The 23,922-nt window shown below is 52.3% G+C and overlaps 2 protein-coding genes across 2 annotated transcripts in view; one reads left to right on the top strand and one right to left on the bottom strand.

Moving 5' to 3' along the window:
• The window catches only part of DCAKD (dephospho-CoA kinase domain containing), a 9,176-nt gene extending 6,239 nt beyond the window's left edge, over positions 1 to 2,937 (bottom strand). The window contains exon 1 of the mRNA XM_030966418.1: positions 2,569 to 2,937. Coding sequence (XP_030822278.1) covers positions 2,569 to 2,664 — 96 coding nt within the window. The 5' untranslated portion in view covers positions 2,665 to 2,937. The remainder of the gene's footprint in view (positions 1 to 2,568) is intronic.
• Positions 2,672 to 23,922, top strand: NMT1 (N-myristoyltransferase 1). Its single transcript, XM_030966417.1, has 12 exons — positions 2,672 to 3,115; positions 9,926 to 10,040; positions 11,156 to 11,300; positions 15,441 to 15,559; positions 16,375 to 16,466; positions 17,046 to 17,162; positions 17,898 to 18,068; positions 19,638 to 19,746; positions 20,736 to 20,906; positions 21,833 to 22,000; positions 22,667 to 22,804; positions 23,645 to 23,922. The coding sequence occupies exons 1-12, from the start codon at positions 2,913 to 2,915 to the stop codon at positions 23,663 to 23,665; spliced, it is 1,569 nt and encodes a 522-aa protein (XP_030822277.1). The 5' UTR covers positions 2,672 to 2,912; the 3' UTR covers positions 23,666 to 23,922.

The following is a 23,922-nucleotide window of genomic DNA, read 5'->3' as shown; positions in this document are numbered from 1 at the left end:
CACAAGCCTTTTGTTATCATTCTTTCTTTTTCTATTCTTAGCCAGCCTTCTGATGAAATCCTTTCTTCTATTCTTTTAGTATAGTTTTAATATAATATATATCATAAAATAATAAATCAGCCTTCTGAAACATGGAGTCAGATCCTCATCTCTTCCCTCATCCTGGGACCCCCGTGAACACCATCACAAGCACCCTGACCATGGAATTATGGAATTGTTTGGATTGGAAGAGATCTTAAAGCCCATCCAACTCCACCTCTTGGTATGGACAGGGACTTCCACCATCCCAGGCTGCTCCAAGCCCTGTCCAACCTGGCCTGGAACACTTTTAGGGATCCAGGGGCAGCCACAGCTGCTCTGGGCACCCTGTGCCAGGGCCTCTCCACCCTCACAGGGAATTCCTTCCCAATTTTCCCCTTGTCCTGTCCCTCCATCTCTTGTCCAAAGTCTCTCCTGGAGCCCCTTTAGGCCCTGGAAGGGGCTTTGAGCTCTCCCTGGATCCTTCTTTTCTCCAGGTGAACATCCCCAACTCTCCCAGCCTGGATCCAGAGTGGAGGAGCTCCAGCCCCTTGATGGATCTCTGTGGCCTCCTCTAGATCTGCTCAGAGAAATCACGAAACTTTTGGCAGGTTTGTTGAGGGTGACCCAGGAGCAGTGAAAAAGGAGAATTCAGACAATATCTGAGCCAGGAGTGAGATCCAGGAGCAGAGGAAAAGGGCAGAATTCACATCTGAGCCAGGGACACAGGAGAAGTGAAAAAGGGGGAAGAATTCAGACAATATCTGAGCCAGGAGTGGGACACAGGACCAGGGAAAAAATTGTCTGAATTCTGCCCTTTTCCCCTCCTGCTGTGTCCCAGTCCTGGCTCAGATATTGTCTGAATTCTGCCCTATCTGAACCAGAACTGGGACACAGGAGCAGTAAAAAAAGGGCAAAATTCAGACAATATCTGAGCCAGGGACACACAAGGCCTGAGAGGGACAGCCCTGCTCAGTCCCTGCAGCCAGGTATCAAATCTCAGCCACCTGACACCCCCCCCAGAACCCACAAGGCACTCAGGAAATCCCATTCCCACACCAGTGGCAGCCCTAAGGACAGGGAACTCACAGCTCTGAGCAGCAAACGGGTGTCTGTGAGCTGCCCTGAGCACAGAGCTGTGATTTTGGGGTTTATTTTGGTTGGTGACACAAAAAACACTCTGCCCATAAAGGAACCAGATACAAACTGCCCAGGGTGCTCCCCAGGACAGCAGGTGGGCACAGAGGATGGCTGGGAACACAACAAAACAGAAAACAACAACAACAAAAAAAGACATTTCAGTCACAATTCAGTCCTCAAACAGGAGCTCAAACCCACAGTTTTGGGGGAGGAAGGGGTGGGCAGGTCCTGTGGCAGAGCTGGAGCAGACACCAGGACAACAGATGGGAACATCTTCCCTTTTCCTTCCCTTTTCCAGACACCAGGAGAGCAGATGGGAACATCTGTTCCCCCGTAGCAACAAGGGAAAAGAGAGGGCCAAAATATGAACAGCAAACAGCAGTGACTGTGGAGGCTGATCTACATCCCAAACAGGACCTGGCCCCCATGAAGAGCCTCTCTGGTGTCCCAGGGGGCGTGGAGTGACAGAGAGGCTGGTTATTTATTATTTATTTGCCATCCCACCAGGGTTTTATCCTCCCACTGCTGCAGCCTGTAGGAGGAGGCACCAGGAGGAGCTGGATCATGGCAGTGCAGGCTCCTGCTTTGTAAAAATACCCTGAAATAAATAATACACTTTGTAAAAATACACTGAAAACTCTGCTGCCCTTGTAAACAGAGCTTTAACTGCATTAAGCTCAGTGTTTTGGCCTCCAGCCTCAGCTGGGACTTGCTCCCAAAACCCTGCTATTTCTGTCCCTCCTCCACAAGAATCACTGCAGGGGAAAGCAGCCCTTGGAAGGGTTATCCTGGAAAGCAGGGCCAGGCAGGGAGCTGAGCACTTGTGCTGTCCAAGGGCCTGCACAGATCTCACACATCAATATTTAACAAGCTCTGGTTTGAACTGCACACGAGGGGAGAGGGCAGCTTGCTCCTGCAGATGTTACAGGCAGGAGCCTGAATTAGTTTTCCCCAAAATACAGCATTTTTGGGGGATATATTTGGCCTGTTCCAACTAAATCATACATGGGGGAAAACCAGAACACGACCCACAGAGGCTGGTCAGGAAATCTCGGCGAGCTGTTATGGGCAGATGCACCCAGAGCACTGAGGAAATGTTTTTCAAAGAATTAAGTGCCAAAAAATTCCCGTGTCCCAGTTCCTGGGGGGTTCTGACCACAGCACAAGCTGCCAGCCTTAACCCATCCACCAGGCAAACACAGGGAGTGGGGATGAAGCTGGAGCGTGTCCTCCAGCACCATCCTCACCCAGCCCTCCTCATCTCTGCTGGGGCTGACAGAGCTGGTGTTTGCCTGGAGGAAGCTGCAGCCAAAGGGAAGAATCATCGTTAACTGGCGGGGGAAGAGCCGCCGCCACAAACACCGTGACCGACCCCGCGGGCACCGCCATGGCCGCCACGCTCACACTCACCCTCCGCCCGGCTTCACCCACGCCGCAGTGTCCCTCGCTTCCATTGGCTGTCGGGAAGCGGGGGCGTCTCTGCCAGCCAATCAGCGCCGCCCTCATTAGACTCGACCCATCCCTCAAGCATCCCTCTCATCCCTCGCGGGTGGAGACGCGACCACCGCGGCTTCAGCGGGGAACGGGCCGCGGCTCTCCGTCCGCCGGGGCATCCACGAGGCTGCCCGGTGTGAAGGAGCCGTCCCGCCACCGGCGGCCCGCCCCTGGACACCACCGGAGACCTGACGGGAATTGTAGTCCCGGCCCCGGCGCAGCCCGGCCCCCGCAAGCCCACGCGGACTACCACTCCCGGCATGCCTCACGGCCCGCCGGCCAATCGCGGCGCGCTTTGTTGCGGGGGCGCGGCACGCGCGGAGGCCCCGTTCAAGATGGCGGACGACAGTGAGACAGCAGTGAGGCGGCCACCGGCGAGGCCTTCGCGGCCGGCGGCGGAGGAGAACGACCACGAGCATTGCAGCGACTGCGAGAACGAGGCGGAGCATGGCTCCAACCGGGGGTGAGCGGCGGCCGGGACCGCGTGCCACGGCGGCGGCCGGGCCCATTGAGGCGAGGAACGGCCGGGAAGTGAGAGGCGCCCCGCCCCTCACGTGCGCTGATTGGTCGCTGGGCAGCGTCCCGGGCAGCGATTGGTCGAGGCGCCGGTCAGTCTGAAGGGGGGGCGGTGCCGCTGGCGCCCATTCACGCCCGCTGCGGGAGCGTGTCCGAAGCTCAGCAGGGTCGGGCGCGGCCGCGGCGTGGATGGGTGACGGCTGCGGTGCTGCGGGGCGGCCGGGACGGGATGCGAGCGCATTTTTCGGGCAAAAATGAGCCCATTTAGCAGCTCTTCCTGGCTGTGCATTAGGGTGTGTCTCCCCGCATTCCGTCTGCCCTCCCGCAGGAGCCTCAGCCCACTCGTGGCATCTCCATCCCCGCGGTGCCACCCAGGGTGGTGGCACGCGTGATGCTGCTTTCCGGAGCATGTGGCATCCCTGGAATAATCCCGACTTTCTGCACACTCATCCCGTCGTTATCCTAAACACAGCCCAGGGTTTTGCAAAGCTCTGCCTACATTGTCTCGTGGTTGGAGGAGCGCAGCCTGCAGGGGAATGGAATGGTGGAATAACAACAACAAGGCAGGGAGCGAGCACAGGCAGCCAGGCAGGTCCTTATCTCAGTCGGGAAGAGAGCTGGAATGCTTAACGTAGCACCCTCATTACTCACTGCCTTAATTAATACTGTGCAGAGCTGCCTCACCATGCTTGGGATTTGGGGGAGAGGCTCTGTCCCCATTCCTGCTGGGAATGGCAACACCAACGTGTGGCTTTCCAGAGGTTCCCGGTGCTTTTCACTTTGGTTTTCCTGCACCTGAGCTTCCCTGGGCTCCTCCTGCCCTCCTGGTGCTGCTTCCCCACCATGGGCTTGGAGAGCCATCCTCCCTCCAATCCTGCCTGCCCAGGAACCAAAGTGAGTAAAAGGTCACACAAGAAATATCACAGAGGCTTTTTTTTTATGACAGCACAGCTGCCCATTTATATTTCATTTGCCTCCCGGGTGTGGCACTGTGTCTCACTTTAATCAGTTTAGCTGTGCTTGGGGGAGATTTTTATTTTCTTTCCCTCTGACATGATTAGGTTTGTGGAAGCCAGAGCTGAGCACAGGAGACACGGTGCTCAATCACTGCTGCTCCCCAGCCCAGCAGTTCCTCCTGCCCTTTGCCAGGAAAAGGTGTGTCCTGGAGCCCTCCTTGGGATCCTGGGCATCACTCTGGCCACCACAAGCAGCCTGGGGAATATCCAGTAGGAAATAGTTTGGATAACTTGGGAAATGACACCAAAAGTGTGGCTGGTGGGCACATTAGGAGCAGGAGGCAGGGAGGCTTTGGAGCTCTCTGGCAAACCCCCAGAAGCCACCAGGGAGAGGCCAAGTGGTGGGAAGGAGGATGGATTCTTACAGGTATTAATTCTGTTGATTCCATACCATCCATCCCATTAGAGCAGGGTGTGGGAGTGTTTCCTGTCACGCCAGTGACACTGTCCCCAAAACCAGGGCAAGGGAAGGGCTTTGAGGTGCCAGGCTTTGCAGGGCCCCACTCAGAGCCCTTCCTGTGCCAGTTTGGGCTGGGACTCACTGGATTTTGGCCCTGAGGTTTAAAACATAAAAGTATTCCTCAGTGAAAGCAATACTTCCTTTCCTTTTAAGGACAGGAAAGAAGAATTGAGTTTGCTCAGCCTCAGTCCTGTGTCAGCACGGGGAAGTGGCTGCTCTGCTCTCTGCTGTGCCTATCCAAGCTGATTTTCCAAAGAAAATAATCCCACTTGGTTGTTTTTCATATTTCCTTTTGTGTGGAGGCAGCTTCTGCTGTGGAGGATTTATTCCCTGGATCTGGAGAGGCAGGAACATTGCATGGGCTCAGCCTGGCGGGGTTTGTCACCTCCCAGGCACTGGTGACACCAAGGATGGGAGTGTCCCAATCCCCTGAAGCAGTTCAGAGCCACCTGGGGAAGCTGCTCCAGGCTGGAAGAGTTTGGGGGTACCCAGGGGTGTGAGGGGGCACAGGGGCTTTTCCAGAGGGGTTTAGCAATCCCTGCCTGCTCTGGGCCACAAGAAAAGGTTCCTGGGACAGGCACTGGTGGCATGCTGAGCTCTGGGAGCTGAGCTCTGCCATCTGGAGATCCTCCCTCCCTCCCTGCCACAGCCCCTAACGAGATTAGAGAGATTACAGCCTGATTAGCCCCTGGCATGGCTGAAGGATTTTCCAGCACCTAAATACAGAGCAGGGATCTTCTCCTTCTCATCTGACACTTCCAGCCTCCCCCCAGGCTCAGGGAGCTGCCCACAGCTGGGGTTGTTCCCCTTGTGCTCCCTCGCTCAGCTTTGGGAGCGCCCAGGGATGGATGAGTGGGTGCTGAGCACCAGTTTGTTACTGGGTGAGTCTGGTGTTTTCCAGCCTCTAGAGGGGCTGAGCCAGTCTGAGCAGGTCTCTCACCCTGAACAAGCCTGGTTGCTGTCTTTAAGTGCTCCCAAAAATTAATTTTCAAGATCACTCAGGTCACAGGGGTTGTGTTCTGGGCAGTGCTTGGGGCTGGAGCCTTTGCAGACACCTGGAGACAGAAAAGGAGGGATTGGAGCAATGGCCATGGTGGTGGGGATGCCTTTCCCAGGAGAAAAGAGTTTTCCTCAGCCAAAAAGAGACCATGGTGATCCCACAGGGAGCTGGGAGATGTCTGCAGCCAAGGTGCCTTTGTCCAGCTGCTTCATCTCTCAGTGCACCTTGCAAAGGGATATGGGAGGGGAAAAAGGCCTTAAATGGAGCTGGGGAGGCTGTGGGATGTGGGATGTGGGCTGGGCTGGCAGCTCACCCCTCCTGGGGATGAAACTCCCCCAGCCCTCTCAGCTTTGGCAGGCCACCTGCAGGTTTTGGGTGGTGGTGGTTTGTCCCACACATTGTCATTAATTTGGGGAGTATCTGGGTGGTGCAGCTACCCTGGAAAAAGAAAATATTTGCTTTCCTAAATAGATTTAAAATAAAAAATACCTGTAATTGTTGCTTCTCTGGGTGTAGTGAGTGGGGTCTTTGGGTTTTCCTGCATTTTCCTACATGCTGGTGCCTCCTCTGCCAGGCTGGTTTTCATCTCCTGGCTGGAGCAGGGCCCTTCCCCAGGCCATGCCACCTGGAATGCCAAACCTCATCCCACCTTCTGCCACCCTGATTTCCTCCAGGTCACCACAGCTTTGCTCATAAATCAGGGAGGAATTTTCTCCGAGCTTTCACCTGCCTGCTTGGGCTGAGCTCATTAGCACCAAGCTGGGAGTTGGCAGCTCTGATTTATGAAGCAAAGCAATGCTGACAGAGTATGAGAGGAGCATTTTGTCTGTCACAGCTGACACCTGCAGCATCCCAAGGTGCTGGTGAGCTGGGAACTCGTGTCCCTCCCCTTTGGAAGGGACAACTTCAGTGTCAGCCCTTGAGGTGTGCTCAGGAATTCTCCTGGTGCTGTCAGTTTGTGGTGTTAAAATTGATAGGAAATTGTTTGGATGTGTTTATTTGCAGCTCCAAGGTGGCTTTGCTCATCCCAGGACTTCAGTGTGGCCAGGATTTGCCTGTGCTCCTCCCCAGAGAGTTAAAACAGCCATCAGGCATTTGTCACTAAAATCAATAGTGGTGTCACAGCGCTGTGCTGCCACTGCTGCTGCTGTCATGTCCAAGCTGCATCTCCCAGGTGGAGGCAAAGCCCTTTCCTGGCAGTGGGAGGGAGGGTGAGGTTCCCCCCAGGGATGCTGGTCCTTGGAGCTTTGCTGCTGCTCCTCTCCTTCATGTTCTTCTGGAGAAGATGGGGGGCTTCTCTTCACCCCCTTTTGTGGAGCAGCTTGCCCTGAACCACTGCTTGTTCCACACCAGGAATGCTCCATGTCCAAGTGTCCCTTCCATCTCCGGGTGTCCCTTCCATCTCCAGGTGTCTCTTTCCATCTCCAGGTGTCTCTTTCCATGTCCAGGTGTCCCTTCCATCTCCGGGTGTCCCTTTCCATCTCCTGGTGTCCCTTCCATCTCCTGGTGTCCCTTCCATCTCCAGGTGTCCCTTTCCATCTCCAGGTGTCCCTTCCATCTCCAGGTGTCTCTTTCCATGTCCAGGTGTCCCTTTCCATCTCCTGGTGTCCCTTCCATCTCCTGGTGTCCCTTCCATGTCCAGGTGTCCCTTTCCATCTCCAGGTGTCCCTTCTCTCAGGTGTCCTTTCCATGTCCAGGTGTCCTTTCCATCTCCTGGTGTCCCTTCCATCTCCTGGTGTCCTCTTCCATCTCCTGGTGTCCCTTCCATCTCCTGGTGTCCCTTCCATCTCCGGGTGTCCCTTTCCATCTCCTGGTGTCCCTTCCATCTCCTGGTGTCCCTTCCATCTCCAGGTGTCCCTTCCATCTCCAGGTGTCCCTTCCCTCTCCAGGTGTCCTCCTTCCAGGTGTCCTTTCAGGTGTCCATCGGTCCTTCCATCTCCTGGTGTCCCTTCCAGGTTCCTTTCCATCTCGGTGTCCCTTCCATCTCCGGGTGTCCCTTTCCATTCCGGTGTCTTCATCTCCTGGTGTCCCTTCCATCTCCTGGTGTCTTCCATCTCCTGGTGTCCCTTCCATCTCCAGGTGTCCCTTCCATCTCCTGGTGTCCCTTCCATCTCCTGGTGTCCCTTCCATCTCCAGGTGTCCCTTTCCATCTCCTGGTGTCCCTTCCATCTCCTGGTGTCCCTTCCATCTCCAGGTGTCCCTTTCCCTGGTGTCCCTTCCATCTCCAGGTGTCCCTTCCATCTCCTGGTGTCCCTTCCCTCTCCAGGTGTCCCTTCCATCTCCAGGTGTCCCTTCCCTCTCCAGGTGTCCCACACAGTCTCTGCTGATGAATGAGGATCCTTACCCCCAGCATGTCTGCAGAGGCTCTGCTGCTGTTCAGGTTTTATCCAGAGGAAAACCCTCCCCAGCCCAGCAGCTCCGTGTCCTGCAAACCCTTCTCTGCTCCCCATCATGTTGGCTTTCCATTCTACATCCCAAAACATTTCTCCATCCTCTTTTCCCCAGTTTCAGAACCTTGCTGCTCAGCCCAGGGATTGCACAGAGTGGTTGGGTTGGAAGGGACCTTGAAGATCATCCAGGCAGGGACACCTTCCACCTTCCAGGCTCTGTTTTCCTCCCTGGCCTTGCTGAAATAAATAATTGGATGCTGCTCCAGCATATTTTCCAACACATTTCTTCTTTTCTTCCTGCTCCACCCTTTTCACCACTATCTTGTGTTTGTAAAGACATTGAACTGTGCTTTTGTGGGGGATTCCAGGCTTTGCCTCTGGGCAGGTCAGATCTGTGGGGTTTCCCTGTTTTGGGGTGCAAGGAGGGGGACACCTGTGCTGTACCCTGACCCTGCTGGGCAGCTCTGAGGGACCTTGAAGATCATCCAGTTCCACCCTCTGCCTTGGGCAGGGACACCTTCCACCTTCCAAGCTCTGTTTTCCTCCCTGGCCTTGCTGAAATTAATAATTGGATGCTGCTCCAACAGATTTTCCAACACATTTCTTATTTTTTTTTTTTCCTGCTCCACCCTTTTCACCGCTATCTTTACAAACACATTAAACTGTGGGTTTTTTGGGGGGATTCCAGGCTTTGCCTCTGGGCAGGTCAGATCTGTGGGGTTTCCCTGTTTTGGGGTGCAAGGAGGGGCACAGCTGTGCTGTACCCTGACCCTGCTGGGCAGCTCTGAGGGGCAGGACAGAGCTGAGCCATGTGCTGGCAGCTGGCAGAGCTCTCCTGGCCCTGCTCCTTCCCTCAGACCTGCTCCAGCCTCTCCAGGGCTGCATTTCCCCCTGAACCTGAGTGTTTCAGAGGCTCCCAGCTCCCCCCCCATGTTGAATGTCCTGTGTCAGGTCATTCCATGCAGGATCACAAGATCACCATCATCATGAGCTGCCCTCTGCCGTGCTGGGAGCAGGAACCTCTCCTGGGTTTTGGCACCAGGATGCCAAACAAAGGCCAGGCTCAGTGAGGGGACAAAGATGGAGCAAAAGCCAGGCTCAGTGAGGGGAAAAACTGGAGCAAAAGCCAGGCTCAGTGAGGGGAAAAACTGGAGCAAAAACCAGGCTCAGTGAGGGGAAAAACTGGAGCAAAAGCCAGGCTCAGTGAGGGGTTTCACACCAGCAGCTCTTTGGGGATGATGATGATGATGATGATGATGATGATGATGATCTGGATGTCCAGGGCTGCCCTGCAGCTCTGGAAGGAGGAGCTGTGCCCTGCTGTGGCCACTTCCCACCCTGCACTCCCAGAGATTTGCTCCTCACTCTCAATTTTCCAGCTCCAGCATAACAATGTGGTAATTTCTCAATAAACGGCTTCATCTCCCTACGGCATCACCTCTGCAGGTGAGGTGACACTTGGCACAGTGTCACCAGCTCTCTGTGGTGTCTGAACCTGCTCTGAGGCCTCATCCCTGAGGCTGCACCTGTGTTTTGTGCTTCCACATCCATCCTTGGGTTTGGAAAAAGAGGAAAAAGCCAAAGCTGAGCATCTCACCACTCCACAGGGTGGCTTTGGGCACGGGTGGCAGAGCAGGGATGTGGTCACCTGCAGCACAGGGCACAGTCCCCAGTGCCCAGCACACCTGTGGGGTGGGAGCTGTTGGTGCTGGTCCCTTTTTGGGGGCTCCCAGGGAGTTCTGTGCCATGGGGTGTGCACAGAATATTCCCTTTCCTGCAGACTTGGACTGAGCAGGAGCCTGCATTTTCTTTAGAGTGCCTCAGAAACCAACCAAATGTTGTCCCAAAAGAAAAACCCCAAGGCTCCAATGACGTTTCTTTTGTTCCTCAGGGGCCTGAGTCCAGCAAATGACAGTGGAGCCAAAAAGAAGAAAAAGAAACCCAAAAGGAAGAAAGAGAAGGGAGGAGGAGACCAGGCTGACCAGGCTCAGGACCAGCCAGTGAAGGTGAGCACCCCCTTCCAAAATCCTGGCCCATCCCAAACCCCTCCACTGTTACTTAGGCCAAGGAAAGAGTTCCCAGCCCTGCGTTTTGGGCACTTGGTTGCTCAAAAGAACTTCAGATTTCGAGTGATTTCTCCATGTGTGGGAACTCCTGTTGGTGCAGAAGGTGTTTGCAGAGCCCTCCAGGGACAGTGCAGTCCTTGGCTGGATATCTCAGCCAGTTCCAGGGTCAGACTGGCACCTCCAAGTTATTCTTCCCTGTCACAGGCAGGAGCTGCCTCTGCCAGGTGAGCCCTGCCCTCAGCAGCACAGAGGGGACATCTGGTGGTGTTGATTTTTTCCTTGGTGATCCCAAGAGCAGCAGCTGGGGAGAGCAGGGTCTGTTTTATCCCCCTGGGCTTTGCCTGATCCTGTCCAGCACCCAGGGATTCAGGAGGGGACACACAGGGTTTGACCCTCCTGGCTCTCTATTGTCCCCTCTGGCCCTGTGGCAGAGGGGACACATCAGCAGAGGCTGTTTCCTCTCCAAATATTTTGAATATTTTGTCCATCTGGCACTGCAGAGCTTTAAATTGGAGCTTTGTGTTTTTCAAACTGAATTCCTCAGGGATCAGAGAGGAGCTGGGGTTGGGAATTCAGTGCAGAGCCATCCACCCTGAGGAAGAGGAGCATGAAGGTGTCTTTCATCTTGGCTCAGCCTCTCTGCCTTGTCCCAGTCCCTGGTGTCCAGGGACTCCTCTGGAAGCTGCACTTTGTGGATACAGATCCAGTTTAGAGGGAGGAGGCTGAACAGTGAGAGAAAAGCCATGGAAAGCATCTCAAGTGCTGGGTGTGGGCTGATCCATCTGTCTGTGCAGGATGGCAGGTGGGGAGGTTTGCTCCTGGGGCTCACAGCACCCACTTAAAGCATTTTTCAGAGAATTCTGCCATCCCCTTTGTCCTGGGGGTGCCTGGAACCAGATGTAGGTGAGGGGCAGGTGGCCTGTCAAGGACTGAGGATGGGAAGGGAGGTTCCTGCCTGCTCTCCATGACAGGATCAGCTCCACATTCCCCTGAGGAGGAGCCCTGCTGGCTCAGCTTACTCATTTTGTCTTTCCACCGTCCTTCTGTGCCCTCAGGTGAACTCTTTACCTGCTGAGAGGATCCAGGAGATTCAAAAAGCCATCGAGCTCTTCTCTGTAGGTCAGGGACCTGCCAAAACCATGGAGGAAGCCAGCAAGAGGAGCTACCAGTTCTGGGACACACAGCCAGTGCCCAAGTTAGGTATGTGCAGCCCCTCCATGTCCTGTGGGCCCTGGGGGAGGCCCTGTGGTCCCCAGGAAGCCCTCAGAGAAGCCTGGAGATGCTGATCTGTGGCCACCAGGTGAGTCCCTGCCTGGCCTGGGCTTCAGAGGCACCAAAACCTCTTCCCCACCATTCAGCAACGTGGGCTAGGTGGGTGGGGAGGGTCTGAAGAGCTGTGCAAGCACTTCAGGGGGTACAGAGGGACAAGGAACCCCTTCAGACATCTCACCTGATGCTTCCTGCACTTGTGCATCCCTTAATCCCAGGCCTGGTCTGGATCCCAACAGGTCTCCTCCAGCCAGGTCTCAGAAGCTCTTGGAGATCTATTTCACACCCAAGACAGCTCAGCTACCTTAGAAAGCATCAAATCAGCAGGATGGCTTCTGTGGTGGTGTTGGAAACAAAAAGGTTTTAACAAAAGGCAAAATAACAAACTCTTGACAGAGAAAAACAGTCAGGTTCAAGAGGTTCTTGCTCCTGGTAAAACACCTCACAAAAGTGATTAGTTTTTTAGTTCCTTTGTTCTCTTCTTTTTCTAGTGAATTGCTCAGGCAGGACTTTTTGGCTCCTGTCCAATTGGCTGTCCTTAAGTTTGAGGTGAAGTCCCCCAGGTCTTTATTGCTAACTGAGGAATGAAACTTCTGAGCTCTTTTCCTTTTTAAGGAGACAAAAGACAGTTTTGTCACTCTGTCAACAAGGGCCACACTCCTACAGAACTTCTCTGCTGGGTGAGGCCTCCACAACACCTCCATGTCACGTCTCCCAGCCCTGCAGTGGCACACAGGGATTGTCACTTCACCCACCCAGTCTGGGATGTGACAATGGGCACGGAATCAAAACTTCCAGGGCAAGGCTGGAGCCCCCTGGGTGACCAAACACAGCCACAGCTGCATCCTCCAGCTCCTCATGTGGTGCCTGATCCTTCCCCATCCCCACAATCCCAGCACTGCCCTGGGAGCCCCTCCAGGGCACAGGGATCTCCTGCCAGCCCTGGAGTTTGGTCTCCCCAGCCCTCTGTACCCAAGTTTTGTGTGTGGTGTTGCCCCATCCTGAGATGGGCTCAGAGCTGTCCAGCTCTCCCCTTCCTGGGGGTTGGAGCTTCCCAGACAGAGATCCTTGGTGGGGAAGGTGAGTTGGGGCTGGGAGCAGCTCTGGGAAGCAAATGCAGTGCTGAGCTGCCACATCCTTGTTGTGCTGGGCTCACCTCCCTCTGTGGCACAGGCAGGAGAGGGGAAGAACAGACATAAAGCAGCTCCACCCCAAGGTGCCATGAGCACCTAAGGGTGGGGAGCCCCATCTCTTGTCCCCTGTGAACATCCCAGTGGTGCTTCCAGCTCTGGGCCTTGCTCCAGCCCTTCCTCTTGCTCGTGACAGCCTGGAGGAGCTCTCAGAGCAGACATTCCAGGAGAGCTGCCTGTCTGGAAGGTTCATTCCCAGGCTGATTGGGGTGCCTGGGATAACTTTGCTTCAGTCTCTCCTCATCTGCATCCCCCAGAGCTCAGGGGAATTAGAGACTGAGTCCAAGCCTACAATTTTCTAGATTTATCCAAAACTTCTCATGGTTTCAGACTTGCTGCTCTTCAGGATTTCCCTTCATGAGTTGTGACCGTGCTCACAGGGGTCTGAGGATGAGGGAAGAGATGAGGATCTGACTCCATGTTTCAGAAGGCTGATTTATTATTTTATGATATATATTATATTAAAATTATACTAAAAGAATAGAAGAAAGGATTTCATCAGAAGGCTGGCTAAGAATAGAATAATAAGGAATGATAACAAAGGGTTTGTGGCTTGGGCTCTCTGTCCGAGCCAGCTGACTGTGATTGGCCATTAATTAGAAACAACCACATGAGACCAATCACAGATGCACCTGTTGCATTCCACAGCAGCAGATAACCATTGTTTACATTTTGTTCCTGAGGCCTCTCAGCTTCTCAGGAGGAAAAATCCCAAGGGAAAGGATTTTCCATAAAAGATGTCTGTGACAATGAGTTTGTATCCCTTTTGCTGCAGGTGCAGTACTTGATTCCCATTCCATGTTGTCCACACCACTGTGAGGCTTTTTTGGGTCTCAGAAACTTTCCTGGGAGCACCAATCTCAGCTTGAAGTTGGGAAAATCCCAGTGAGATGGCACATGGGCATGTGAGACAGCAGAGTCTTGCATTTGCTCTTTTTTCCAAGGATACTGGGCATGGGAAATATCATTTCTGCTTGGGAGAACCCTGGGGAAAGGGTGGAAAGTGTCTCCTGGGATGTGGGAGGCACGAAGCAGCTGATTCCTCCCAACACCAGGCTGGTGGCTGTGCCCTGGCTGCCAACCACTCACCATGTCCCAGTGCTCCTGGAGTGCTCTGGCACCCATCATGGGCATGGGGCTATTTAGGGCTGGGATTTTTGGGGCCAGATCTCCAAACAGTTCAGCACCTGCTCAGAACAGAGAGGGCAGCCAGGGGTGAGCGTTTCTGGAAGCTGCCTGGGGTGGCTGTGATGGGGGAAGTTCTTGCTCCAGGTTTTCATCACCTCCCCATTGCTTGGAAACCTTTTCAATGCCTTTTTAAGGGAATTCCTAATTAGCACAACTCGCTTTTCTTGGCAGCACTGAAGTGATGCTGCTGGACTGACATCCCTGAGGCAGTCAGAGCTCGAGCTGACACCTCCTGGCTGAATCAGGGCCTTTAGGAGTCAGTGGTTTTACAACAAAAGTTGTGTTGTTCACTTCTTCAGGCACAGTGGGCAGGAAACCCTGACACTTGCCAAGTGGCAGGAGATCCCTGTGCCCTGGAGGGGCTCCCAGGGCAGTGCTGGGATTGTGGGGATGGGGAAGGATCAGGCACCACATGAGGAGCTGGAGGATGCAGCTGTGGCTGTGTTTGGTCACCCAGGGGGCTCCAGCCTTGCCCTGGAAGTTTTGATTCCGTGCCCATTGTCACATCCCAGAGTGGGTGGGTGAAGTGACAATCCCTGTGTGCCACTGCAGGGCTGGGAGACGTGACATGGAGGTGTTGTGGAGGCCTCACCCAGCAGAGAAGTTCTGTAGGAGTGTGGCCCTTGTTGACAGAGTGACAAAACTGTCTTTTGTCTCCTTAAAAAGGAAAAGAGCTCAGAAGTTTCTTTCCTCAGTTAGCAAAAAAGACACCTCATAGGACTTGGGGGACTTCACCTCAAACTTAAGGACAGCAAATTGGACAGGAGCCAAAAAGTCCTGCCTGAGCAATTTACTAGAAAAAGAAGAGAACAAAGGAACTAAAAAACTAATCACTTTTGTGAGGTGTTTTACCAGGAGCAAGAACCTCTTGAACCTGGCTCTGTTTTTCTCTGTCAAGAGTTTGTTATTTTGCCTTTTATTAAAACCTTTTTGTTTCCAACACTACCACAGAAGCCATCCTGCTGATTTGATGCTTTCTAAGGTAGCTGAGCTGTCTTGGGTGTGAAATAGATCTCCAAGAGCTTCTGAGACCTGGCTGGAGGAGACCTGTTGGGACCCAGGACATTGCTCTGGCTGCCCTGGGTGATTTGAGACCCTGGCAGGGGCTCAGAGACCTTGGCACAGAGTCACAGACACCTGTGCCTTCGATTTTAACCCTTGGAAACAATTACCAACTTTGTGTGAAGATTTACAAGCCACAAGAGTTTGAGTAGAATGATTGTGAATTTATCACAGGGTGAAAAAGTAGAATTTTGGGGATTTAGAAGACAAGATGGAGGAATCTGGGTGTGTCCTGTCCTTCTTCTCCTTCTTCTTGTCCTCCATCTTCTGCTGTGATGGTGGCACTTTTGGATTGGTTTAGAGTAGAGACAGACTGTCTAACAGAGGTGATAGGTATTGGAAAATTATTGCAAATAAAGTACATGTAGTTTTTTGTATAAAAAGTTAACACCACCCCAAGGGCAGGAACTGTGCCACAACCCAACCTGCTGGACAGATCTCAGCAGGTCAGAGAAAGAATGGAATAGATAAAAGAAAATAAACCTTGAAAAGCAGAACTGATGAATCTCAACTTCGGTCACAGGGCTGAGAAAAAGAGACTTTCTAACACCTCAGGGGTCATCTCAACCACAGAAACTCAAGAGAGACCCCTATTTCAAACATCTTCATGTCTCCCTGCTCTGTCTGACAGGAGAAGTGGTGAACACCCACGGCCCAGTGGAGCCAGACAAGGACAACATCCGCCAGGAGCCCTACACCCTGCCCCAGGGCTTCACCTGGGACGCCCTGGACCTGGGGGATAGAGGTGTGGTGAGTACAGGCAGCTCAGCACATTCATTTTGGAGTGTCTTGGGTGGCAGCTCAGTGCTTGGGCTGTTGGAGGTGGTTTTGGGGATGGAAAGGTGTCCTTCAGCACAGCAGGTGATTCTCTGGCTCTGTCACACCTTGGGCTTGCATGGGTCTGACTCCCCCCACTGCAGTTCCATCCTACACTGGGCAGCTTGGCCTGGTTTTTCCAAGGGGATGTAAGGATGCCTGAAGCTTGGAGTTCTCCTGTGAGAACCCCCTTTAGAGCATGTCCCACCTCCCTGGGAGGTGACACAGGGCTTACCTCACCACCGGCCTCCTCCTATCCACTGTTATAAAACTCCCTCCAATCACACTACTCTACATAACCTCACCCTCATTAAACCCTATACTCCTCACTATCCTGGCTATCCTCTCAGCAGCCCTTGGGAGGATGAATAGGACTCAGCCAAACACAAATCTGAAAAATCCTGCTCTTTTCTTCCATCTCCCACCTAGGCTGAATAGCAATCAATATCATCTACAACCCTAAACTCACCCTCCTCAACTTCTTCCTATACACTATAATAACTGCAGCTGTTTTCCTCACCCTAAACACAATCAAAGTCCTAAAGCCATCCACCCTAATAACTGCATGGACCAAAATTCTGTGTCCTGCTGCTCCCCTGCTCTGTGTGACACCGCTGCAGCGCCCCGCAGCAGGGGCATGGCTGCACATGGTGCCTCGGTGCTGTGGCCACACATTCAGTGCTCAGGGTCCTGTCTGGGGGCAGCTGGTGGCTGAGTAAACTCCTTAACCTGAGTGTTCTGTGCTGCAGCTGAAGGAGCTGTACACTCTGCTCAACGAGAACTACGTGGAGGATGATGACAACATGTTCCGCTTCGATTACTCGCCCGAGTTCCTGCTGTGGTGAGTGGCACCAGCACTGCAGAGCAGGGGTGTGGGATGCTGACAAGGCTGATCCCCGTGACAGAGCTGCCTTTGCTTATGCCAGCTCCCTTCTTCCTGAAATGTCCCTTCCCCATCTGTCACTGTGTACGGTGTCCCAGGGACACGGTGAGAGGGCCTGTCACCCAGCCCTGCCTGCCTCTGGCTCCTTTGAGATGTGGGAGCTGGAAAGTGGAGTTTTCTCCTCTCTGGTTTGTTCCCTCAAGTGTTTGTGGAAATCCCAGTAGCTCCTCAGTGCCCTGGAGCTGTGGGATGAAGGCAGCTGCCAGCAGTTACCCTTGGAGTCCTGTTGCAGCAGAGCTGCTGTTTCCTCAGGGTGTTCCTAAATCCAGGAACAGATTCCCTCCTGTGCCCCTAGTGAGGACTGGCCGTGGGGTGCAGGAATTGCCCTGGATGATCCCTACAGTCCTTGTCACGTCCCTGTCACTCTGTCATCCTCTTGCTGACCAGCAGGACTCAGGGTGTCCCAGGGCAGGGTGGGAGGCAGGAGCAGGTACACCAGGGACCATGGGTGTGTCCTGAGGTGTGTCCCCTCCCCAGGGCACTGCGTCCTCCAGGCTGGCTGCCCCAGTGGCACTGTGGGGTCCGAGTGGTCTCCAGCAAGAAGCTGGTGGGATTTATCAGCGCCATTCCAGCCACCATCCACATCTATGACACGTGAGTGCTGCTGCATTTCTCATCCTGCCCCTTGCTGGGGCTCCAGGAGTGCTCAGGGGCTCTGGCTCCATTGTCTTCCCCAGCACACAGCTGCACCCTTCAGCTTTGGAGGTGTTTTGCTGCTTGGAGGGGAAGGTGGGGGATATTTAAGGGTTATAAGGGATATTTAAGGGTTGGCAAGGAGGTTCTGGGCAGGAATATCTTGTAGTTAATTGTGAAGGCTGTTTTCCTCGATGAGGTGGGTTAACTTAGGGCTCTGGCTTACAGAAATCATCCGGGGTTAGATGGAGATGTAGAATCATAGAGTATCCTGAGCTGGAAGGAATCTTTAGGGATCATCCAGTCCAGCTCCTTGCCCTGCACAGGGCAGCCCAGCAATCCACCCTGTCCCTGAGAGCGTTGTCCAAACTCTCTTGCAGCTCTGACAGCCTTGGGGCTGTGACCATTCCCTGGGCAGGAGATTCCCTGGGCAGTGCCCAGCCACTCTCTGGGACAAGAACCTTTCTCTAATATGCAACCTGAGCCTCCCCTGACACAGATTCAGGCCATTTTCCCTGGGAATCCCTGGGTTACAGCTTAAGGGAGGGTTCTCCAAAACCAGCCCCTGCCCCTTCCCTGAGCTGTTGATTCCTCATTCCCTTGAAGGGGTTTGGAGGTAGATTGCCCAGGGCGTTGGTCTGACCCTCCCAGGTCAGGACAGTCAAGCCTCATGCTCTGCATTGTTTCTTCCCCAAGAGAGAAGAAGATGGTGGAGATAAACTTCCTGTGTGTGCACAAAAAGCTGCGCTCCAAACGGGTGGCTCCAGTTCTGATCCGTGAGATCACCAGGAGGGTGCATCTAGAGGGAATCTTCCAGGCTGTTTACACTGCAGGAGTGGTGCTGCCAAAGCCTGTGGGGACTTGCAGGTGAGTGTCTGTGGCTCTCCCAAGATTTCTGTCTGCAGATCTTCCCTTCCTGTGCTCCCCTCTTCTCGGGTTGCTGTTGTTCATTGCTGCCCCGAGATGTGCAGGATGTCTCTGCTTCGGCCCATGCAGCTGAAGAACGAGTCTGGACTCTTCACTTTTCAGACTTGAGGTTGTTTATTAATTCTTATCTATAAAATTTTCTTTCTGCCCAGCCGAGATCTGCTCAGCAGGGCAGCCACAGGCACTCTGACCACCCCCGAGGTGGTGTTGTCCTTTTATACTACAAACTACATATAACATATTTACACTTAATTCCCAATACCTATCACCTGTGTTAGACAATGAACTTCTATTCTAAACCCATCCCAAAGTGCCAACATCACTGCAGAAAATGGAGAACAACAAGAAGGAGAAAGGCTGGACACACCCAAGTTCCTCCATCTTGTCCCCATAACCCCCATACCAAAAATCCTAAAATCTACATTTTCACCCTGTGATTATTTTGTTATTACACTATTCAAACCTGTGTGTCTTTCAGGTCCTCATACAAAGCTGGTAACTTGCTCCAGGGGTTAAAATCAAATCCCCAGGTGCTCTGGGCTGTGTGCCAGGGTCTCTGAGCCCCCCGGTGGGGTCCTCAGCAACTCTGGACACCCAGAGGGATGCGCTGAGTTCTGACACCCTCTGTGCCAGTGTGGGATTCCCCAGGATAGGGGAGAGTGATCCCAGCCCAGGTTTCTCCTCCCACGCTGTCCTTCCAGGATTAAGTGCAGGGGCTTTGCTAAAGCTGCTCATGTAACAGAGGAGAGGAGGCTTTGGCAGCAGAATCACTTCAGAATCGTTGGCGAAGATGAAACAGGAAAGCCTTTTCAATATGATTGCCTGGCAAAAGATTTTGAGAATATAGAAACTATCAGTGAGATTGAAATGAAAGCAGCTTTGAGATTCCTCAGTTACTGAACAACTGGAAGACAATGGTGTGGCCAGCTGAAGGTGATCCCCTTTTGATGGAACAGCACCCTCTGCTTGCAGACAGGCCCAAGGGTCAGAGCAGACCCTACAGCTTGGCAGGAGGGGCCCAAAGAGGAGTTTTTAGGGTTTAAAATGTAACACAGGATGGTAATGTAATGATTCTTACAGGCTGTATGGAAATGCTATAGGATTTGTATGTTGTACTAGATTGGTTAGTGAGAATTAGAATATTCAACACAGAAGAAGATTTATTGTATTATAACAGGAACCTCACTCTCTTACTCCCTTACGGTCTTACCCTTTTACTCTCTCACCCTCTCATCCTCTCTCCCCCTCTCTTCTCTCAGGCCTGCTCTGAGCTGTGGCTGGCAGCTCCCAGCAGGGCCCTGCACCCAGGCCCTTTGCAATAAACCCCAAGTTCCTGACCTGGCTGCAGAGATCTCTCATCTTCATCCGTCCTGACCGTGCTACCTCCCGATGCTCCTACAAGAACCGTGTTGCTCTCTGTGGGGAGCTGCTGGCCTGATGTTCTCTCTTGCCCCTGCAGCCACCCCACTGCCCCAGAACGAGTGTCTCACTGCCTGTGTGTTTCTGCAGGTATTGGCACCGCTCCCTGAACCCTCGGAAACTCATCGAGGTCAAGTTTTCCCACCTGAGCAGGAACATGACTATGCAACGAACCACGAAGCTGTACCGCCTGCCTGAGGTGGGTAACAGCCAGACAGAGCTCAGGGCTTGCTCCTCCCTGGGCAAAACACACAAAGGAGGTCAAGGTCAAGTCCTCTGCCTGGAGACCCAGGCTTTGTTCCATGTAGTAAATGGCTCTGTCAAGCTGTTGTGCTTTATTTAATCTTTATGTATTTTTGCCTGAGTACCTGCATTTTAAGGGCAAATTCTTGCAGTTAGAGGAGCCTGTGAGGTTTTGTTTGCTGGTGAGTCACAGCCTGTCGTTCTGGTAAAACGAGCAGGCAGATGTGACAGCCTTCATCTGTCCAAACACAGCCTCAGTGTGACCTTGGATCGAGTTAGTCCCTCATTCTTCAGTCACACTGATCACTTCTGGCACTGCAGTTGTCCTGCTGGGGAAGTTCCCCAGCTGGAGATGGAAGAGAAAGAAGCAAACTGCATTAAAATTGCTACCACCTTCCCTGACCTTGTTGGCTTCTTTCTGTCACCCCTTTGGGGTGGAAAGTGCTGCTTTCATGCTGGGCAGCTCCCAGCTCCTGCCTCCCACAGCCACACAGACAGCAGTTGCTGGGCTGGAGCTACTGGTTTTTGCACAGAAACTCAGCCCCAGAGCAGATCTGGGCTTGCTGAGCCATCCCAACCCTAAATTAGTAATTGAGGCCAACTGGGAATAACATTTTGTGGAGCCTGGGACACATCTCCCAGCCCGTGCCTGCTGTGAGTGGGAACAGGAACCTGAGGGAAGCAGAGTTTGTGTTGTTAGTGAGTAGGAGCACTTCCAGTGGGACCTGACCTGGAACCTGGGGGTTTGGGGCATGCTGTGCTCTCTGTGATCTTTGCCACCAGTGTCACAGCAGATCACATCCATCCTTTGCTGGGCACACAGGGCTGGGGGGCTGAAAATGGGCTGATCTCAGCAGAGATTGTCTCTGTGCTGCTCGTTGGAGAGCCCTTGGGTGGTGAAAACCACTGTGCAAGCAACCAAACAACTTGTCCCACTTCCTGCAGACTCCCAAGACTCCTGGCCTGCGGCCCATGGAGCACAAGGACATCCCTGCTGTGCACAAGCTCTTGACTGAGTACCTGAAGCAGTTCCACCTGACACCTGTGATGAGCAGAGAGGAGGTGGAGCACTGGTTTGTACCTCAGGAGAACATCATCGACACCTTCGTGGTAGAGGTGAGGGCAGCAGCAGCATGGGAGGGGTGTTCTCCTGGGCTTTGGCCTCTACTGGAGCTGTGGGAGCCAGCAGGGAGCAGCTCCATGGCTCTCCAGGGTAGGAATTTGCTGGAGATGGTGCCTCCATCCTGAGCCATGAGTCTCCCTGCAGCCACCACTCCCAGCTGGGAGAGCCCCCTGAGGCTCTGGCCAGGCTTTGTCCCAGCCTGACATGTCATGGGTGGTGTTTTCAGGGTCCTCTGTGGCAGGAAGGAAATGATGAATCTGACTCCATGTTCTTAGAAGGCTAATTTATTAATACATTACATTACATTATATTATATTACATTATATTACATTATATCGTATCTTATCATATCATCTCATACTATACTATATAATATCATATATCACATATAAATTAAATTATATTATATCATATTATGCTATATAATATATCATATTATATTATGTATATTATATTATTATTATATTATATTATATTATATTATATTATATTATATTATATTATATTATATTATATTATATTATATTATATTATATTATATTATATTATATTATATTATATTATATTATATTATGCTATACTAAAACTTACTCAAGAATACAGAGAAAAGGATACTTACAGAAGGCTTAACAAGATAATAATGAAAAATCTGTGACTCCTTCCAGAGTCCTGACACAGCTGGACCGTGATTGGTCATTAAGTCAAAACAATTCACATGAAACTGATCAAACAACCACCTGTTGGATAAACAATCTCCAAACCACATTCCAAAGCAGCAAAACACAAGAGAAGCAAATGAGATAATATTGTTTTCCTTTTTCTCTGACGCTTCTCAGCTTCCCAGGGGAAGAATCCTGGGCAAAGAGGATTTTTCAGAAAATATGACAGTGACAGTCATGATGTCACTTCTGCCTTCCAGAGTGCCCCAGGAGAGGTGACAGACTTCCTGAGCTTTTACACCCTGCCCTCCACCATCATGAACCACCCGACTCACAAGAGCCTGAAAGCTGCTTATTCCTTCTACAACGTCCACACCAAGACGCCTCTCATCGACCTCATGAGCGACGCGCTCATCCTCGCCAAGTCGGTGAGTGCTGCCCTGCGCCCTTCCCTGAGCCACAGATGGGGCAGCTGAGAGCTGTTTTAAAAAGCTTTTGCTCCATTTTCAGTCTTATGTGAAGGGTGAGACAATACAGATGTTAGAATTCACGCTATCACAATCAGAAGCCAACTACTTCCTAATTACATTATAAGTGTATTTTGGCCTATTAGCTTTTTACCATGCTGTAAATGCCTTAAAGCAAATCATCTCAAATTACCCTCAAAGCTTTCTGTCAGGCTTTGAGAGTTCTCTACAAATCCATTTTTCCCACAGGTGAGGGATGCAGGGATGGGCTGGCACTATGGGACATTGGGCAGCTCACAGGAACTCATCAGGAAACTCACTGCAGGCTGGCCACCTTTGGGTTTGTCAGAAGGGCTTGATCCCTGCACTATAAAAATCTAAATCCAAAAGGATCTGCCACCCAGGAGAGGGATGCTGGGGTACCTTGAACCTTCCAGCTCGTGGTGGTTACTGATGTCCTGCAGCAAACTCTGTAGTAGTTGGATTGAGGGTGAGAACACCAAGGCTGAGCTCTTCCATTTTTCTGGGATTCAAAGCCAGGCAGGGAAGGGGGCCAGGCTGCTCACAGGTGGGAGGAACTCCCCAGCACAAAAGCAGGAGCTGATGGCCTCATGTCTCTCTGTGCAGAAAGGATTTGACGTCTTCAATGCACTGGATCTCATGGAAAACAAAACCTTCCTGGAGAAGCTGAAGTTTGGGATCGGGGATGGGAACCTGCAGTATTACCTGTACAATTGGAAATGTCCCAGCATGGCACCAGAGAAGGTCAGTGCTGTGAGGAGGGGTCTTGTCCCCACAGCCCTGGGGACAGGGGTTTGCTGTCACCTCAGCATTCCAGCCCAGCTGGTGTCCCTGCAGTGTCACACGCAGTGAGGGTGGATCCCTCTGTCATCTCTGCCTGCAGAGTGTGTCCCTGGGGAAAACCCCTCCACACTCATCTTCCAAATGTAATTTTATTCCTGGACTAGTGCAGGTTCAGTCCTTCACGCCACCTCCTTCCCTCTAAGGAAGGAGGCCAAGCACAGAGGAGACAGCAGAGGGTTGCAGGGTGACAGATGTGACACCGGGGGTTGTGACAGTCACCTGTGATCCCTCATGGGTGTCACTGTGTCCTGGTGGGCTGGGAGGAGCAGCCACCTGTGACCGTGTTCACAGGGGTTCTTGGATGAGGGAAGAGACAAAGGTCTGACTCCATGTTTCAGAAGGCTTGATTTATTATTTTATGATATATATTACATAAAAACTATACTAAAAGAATAGAAGAAAGGATTTCATCAGAAGGCTGGCTAAGCTAAGAATAGAAAGAATGATAACAAAGGTTTGTGGCTCGGCTCTCTGTCCGAGCCAGCTGACTGTGATTGGCCATTAATTACAAACATCCAACATGGGCCAATCACAGATGCACCTGTTGCATTCCACAGCAGCAGATAACCATTGTTTACATTTTGTTCCTGAGGCCTCTCAGCTTCTCAGGAGGAAAAATCCTAAGGAAAGGATTTTTCATGAAAGATGTCTGTGACAGAAACCAACACAGACAGCACTGAGCTGGGTACAGAGCAGAGGGCACCTCCTGAGCCCAATTTCTGTCCTGATCCCTATTTCCAGGTTGGATTGGTGCTGCAGTAAGGGAGCCCTTGCCAGGAGAGCGTGGAGGAGCCGGGCCTGAGGAGGTGCTGCCCTCATCCTTTCTGCCAAAGCCGGAGCCACGCCGGGAGAGGGGGCACCAGAGCCCCCCTGCTGCTGCCAGCCACCTCCTTGTTTGATTTAACTGCATCCTCCTAAAGACACGATCAGGGGAATGTAACTGCTGAAACTAGATCATGATTGGCATAGAATGGATTTAACGGGTGAATAATAAAAGTATATATTATATATATTTTAAA

The sequence above is a fragment of the Camarhynchus parvulus genome, chromosome 27 (genome assembly GCF_901933205.1).
Source record: "Camarhynchus parvulus chromosome 27, STF_HiC, whole genome shotgun sequence".
Lineage (NCBI taxonomy): Eukaryota > Metazoa > Chordata > Aves > Passeriformes > Thraupidae > Camarhynchus > Camarhynchus parvulus.
Note: the sequence above shows the minus strand (reverse complement) of the source record. Positions and strands in the feature narration are given on the sequence as shown.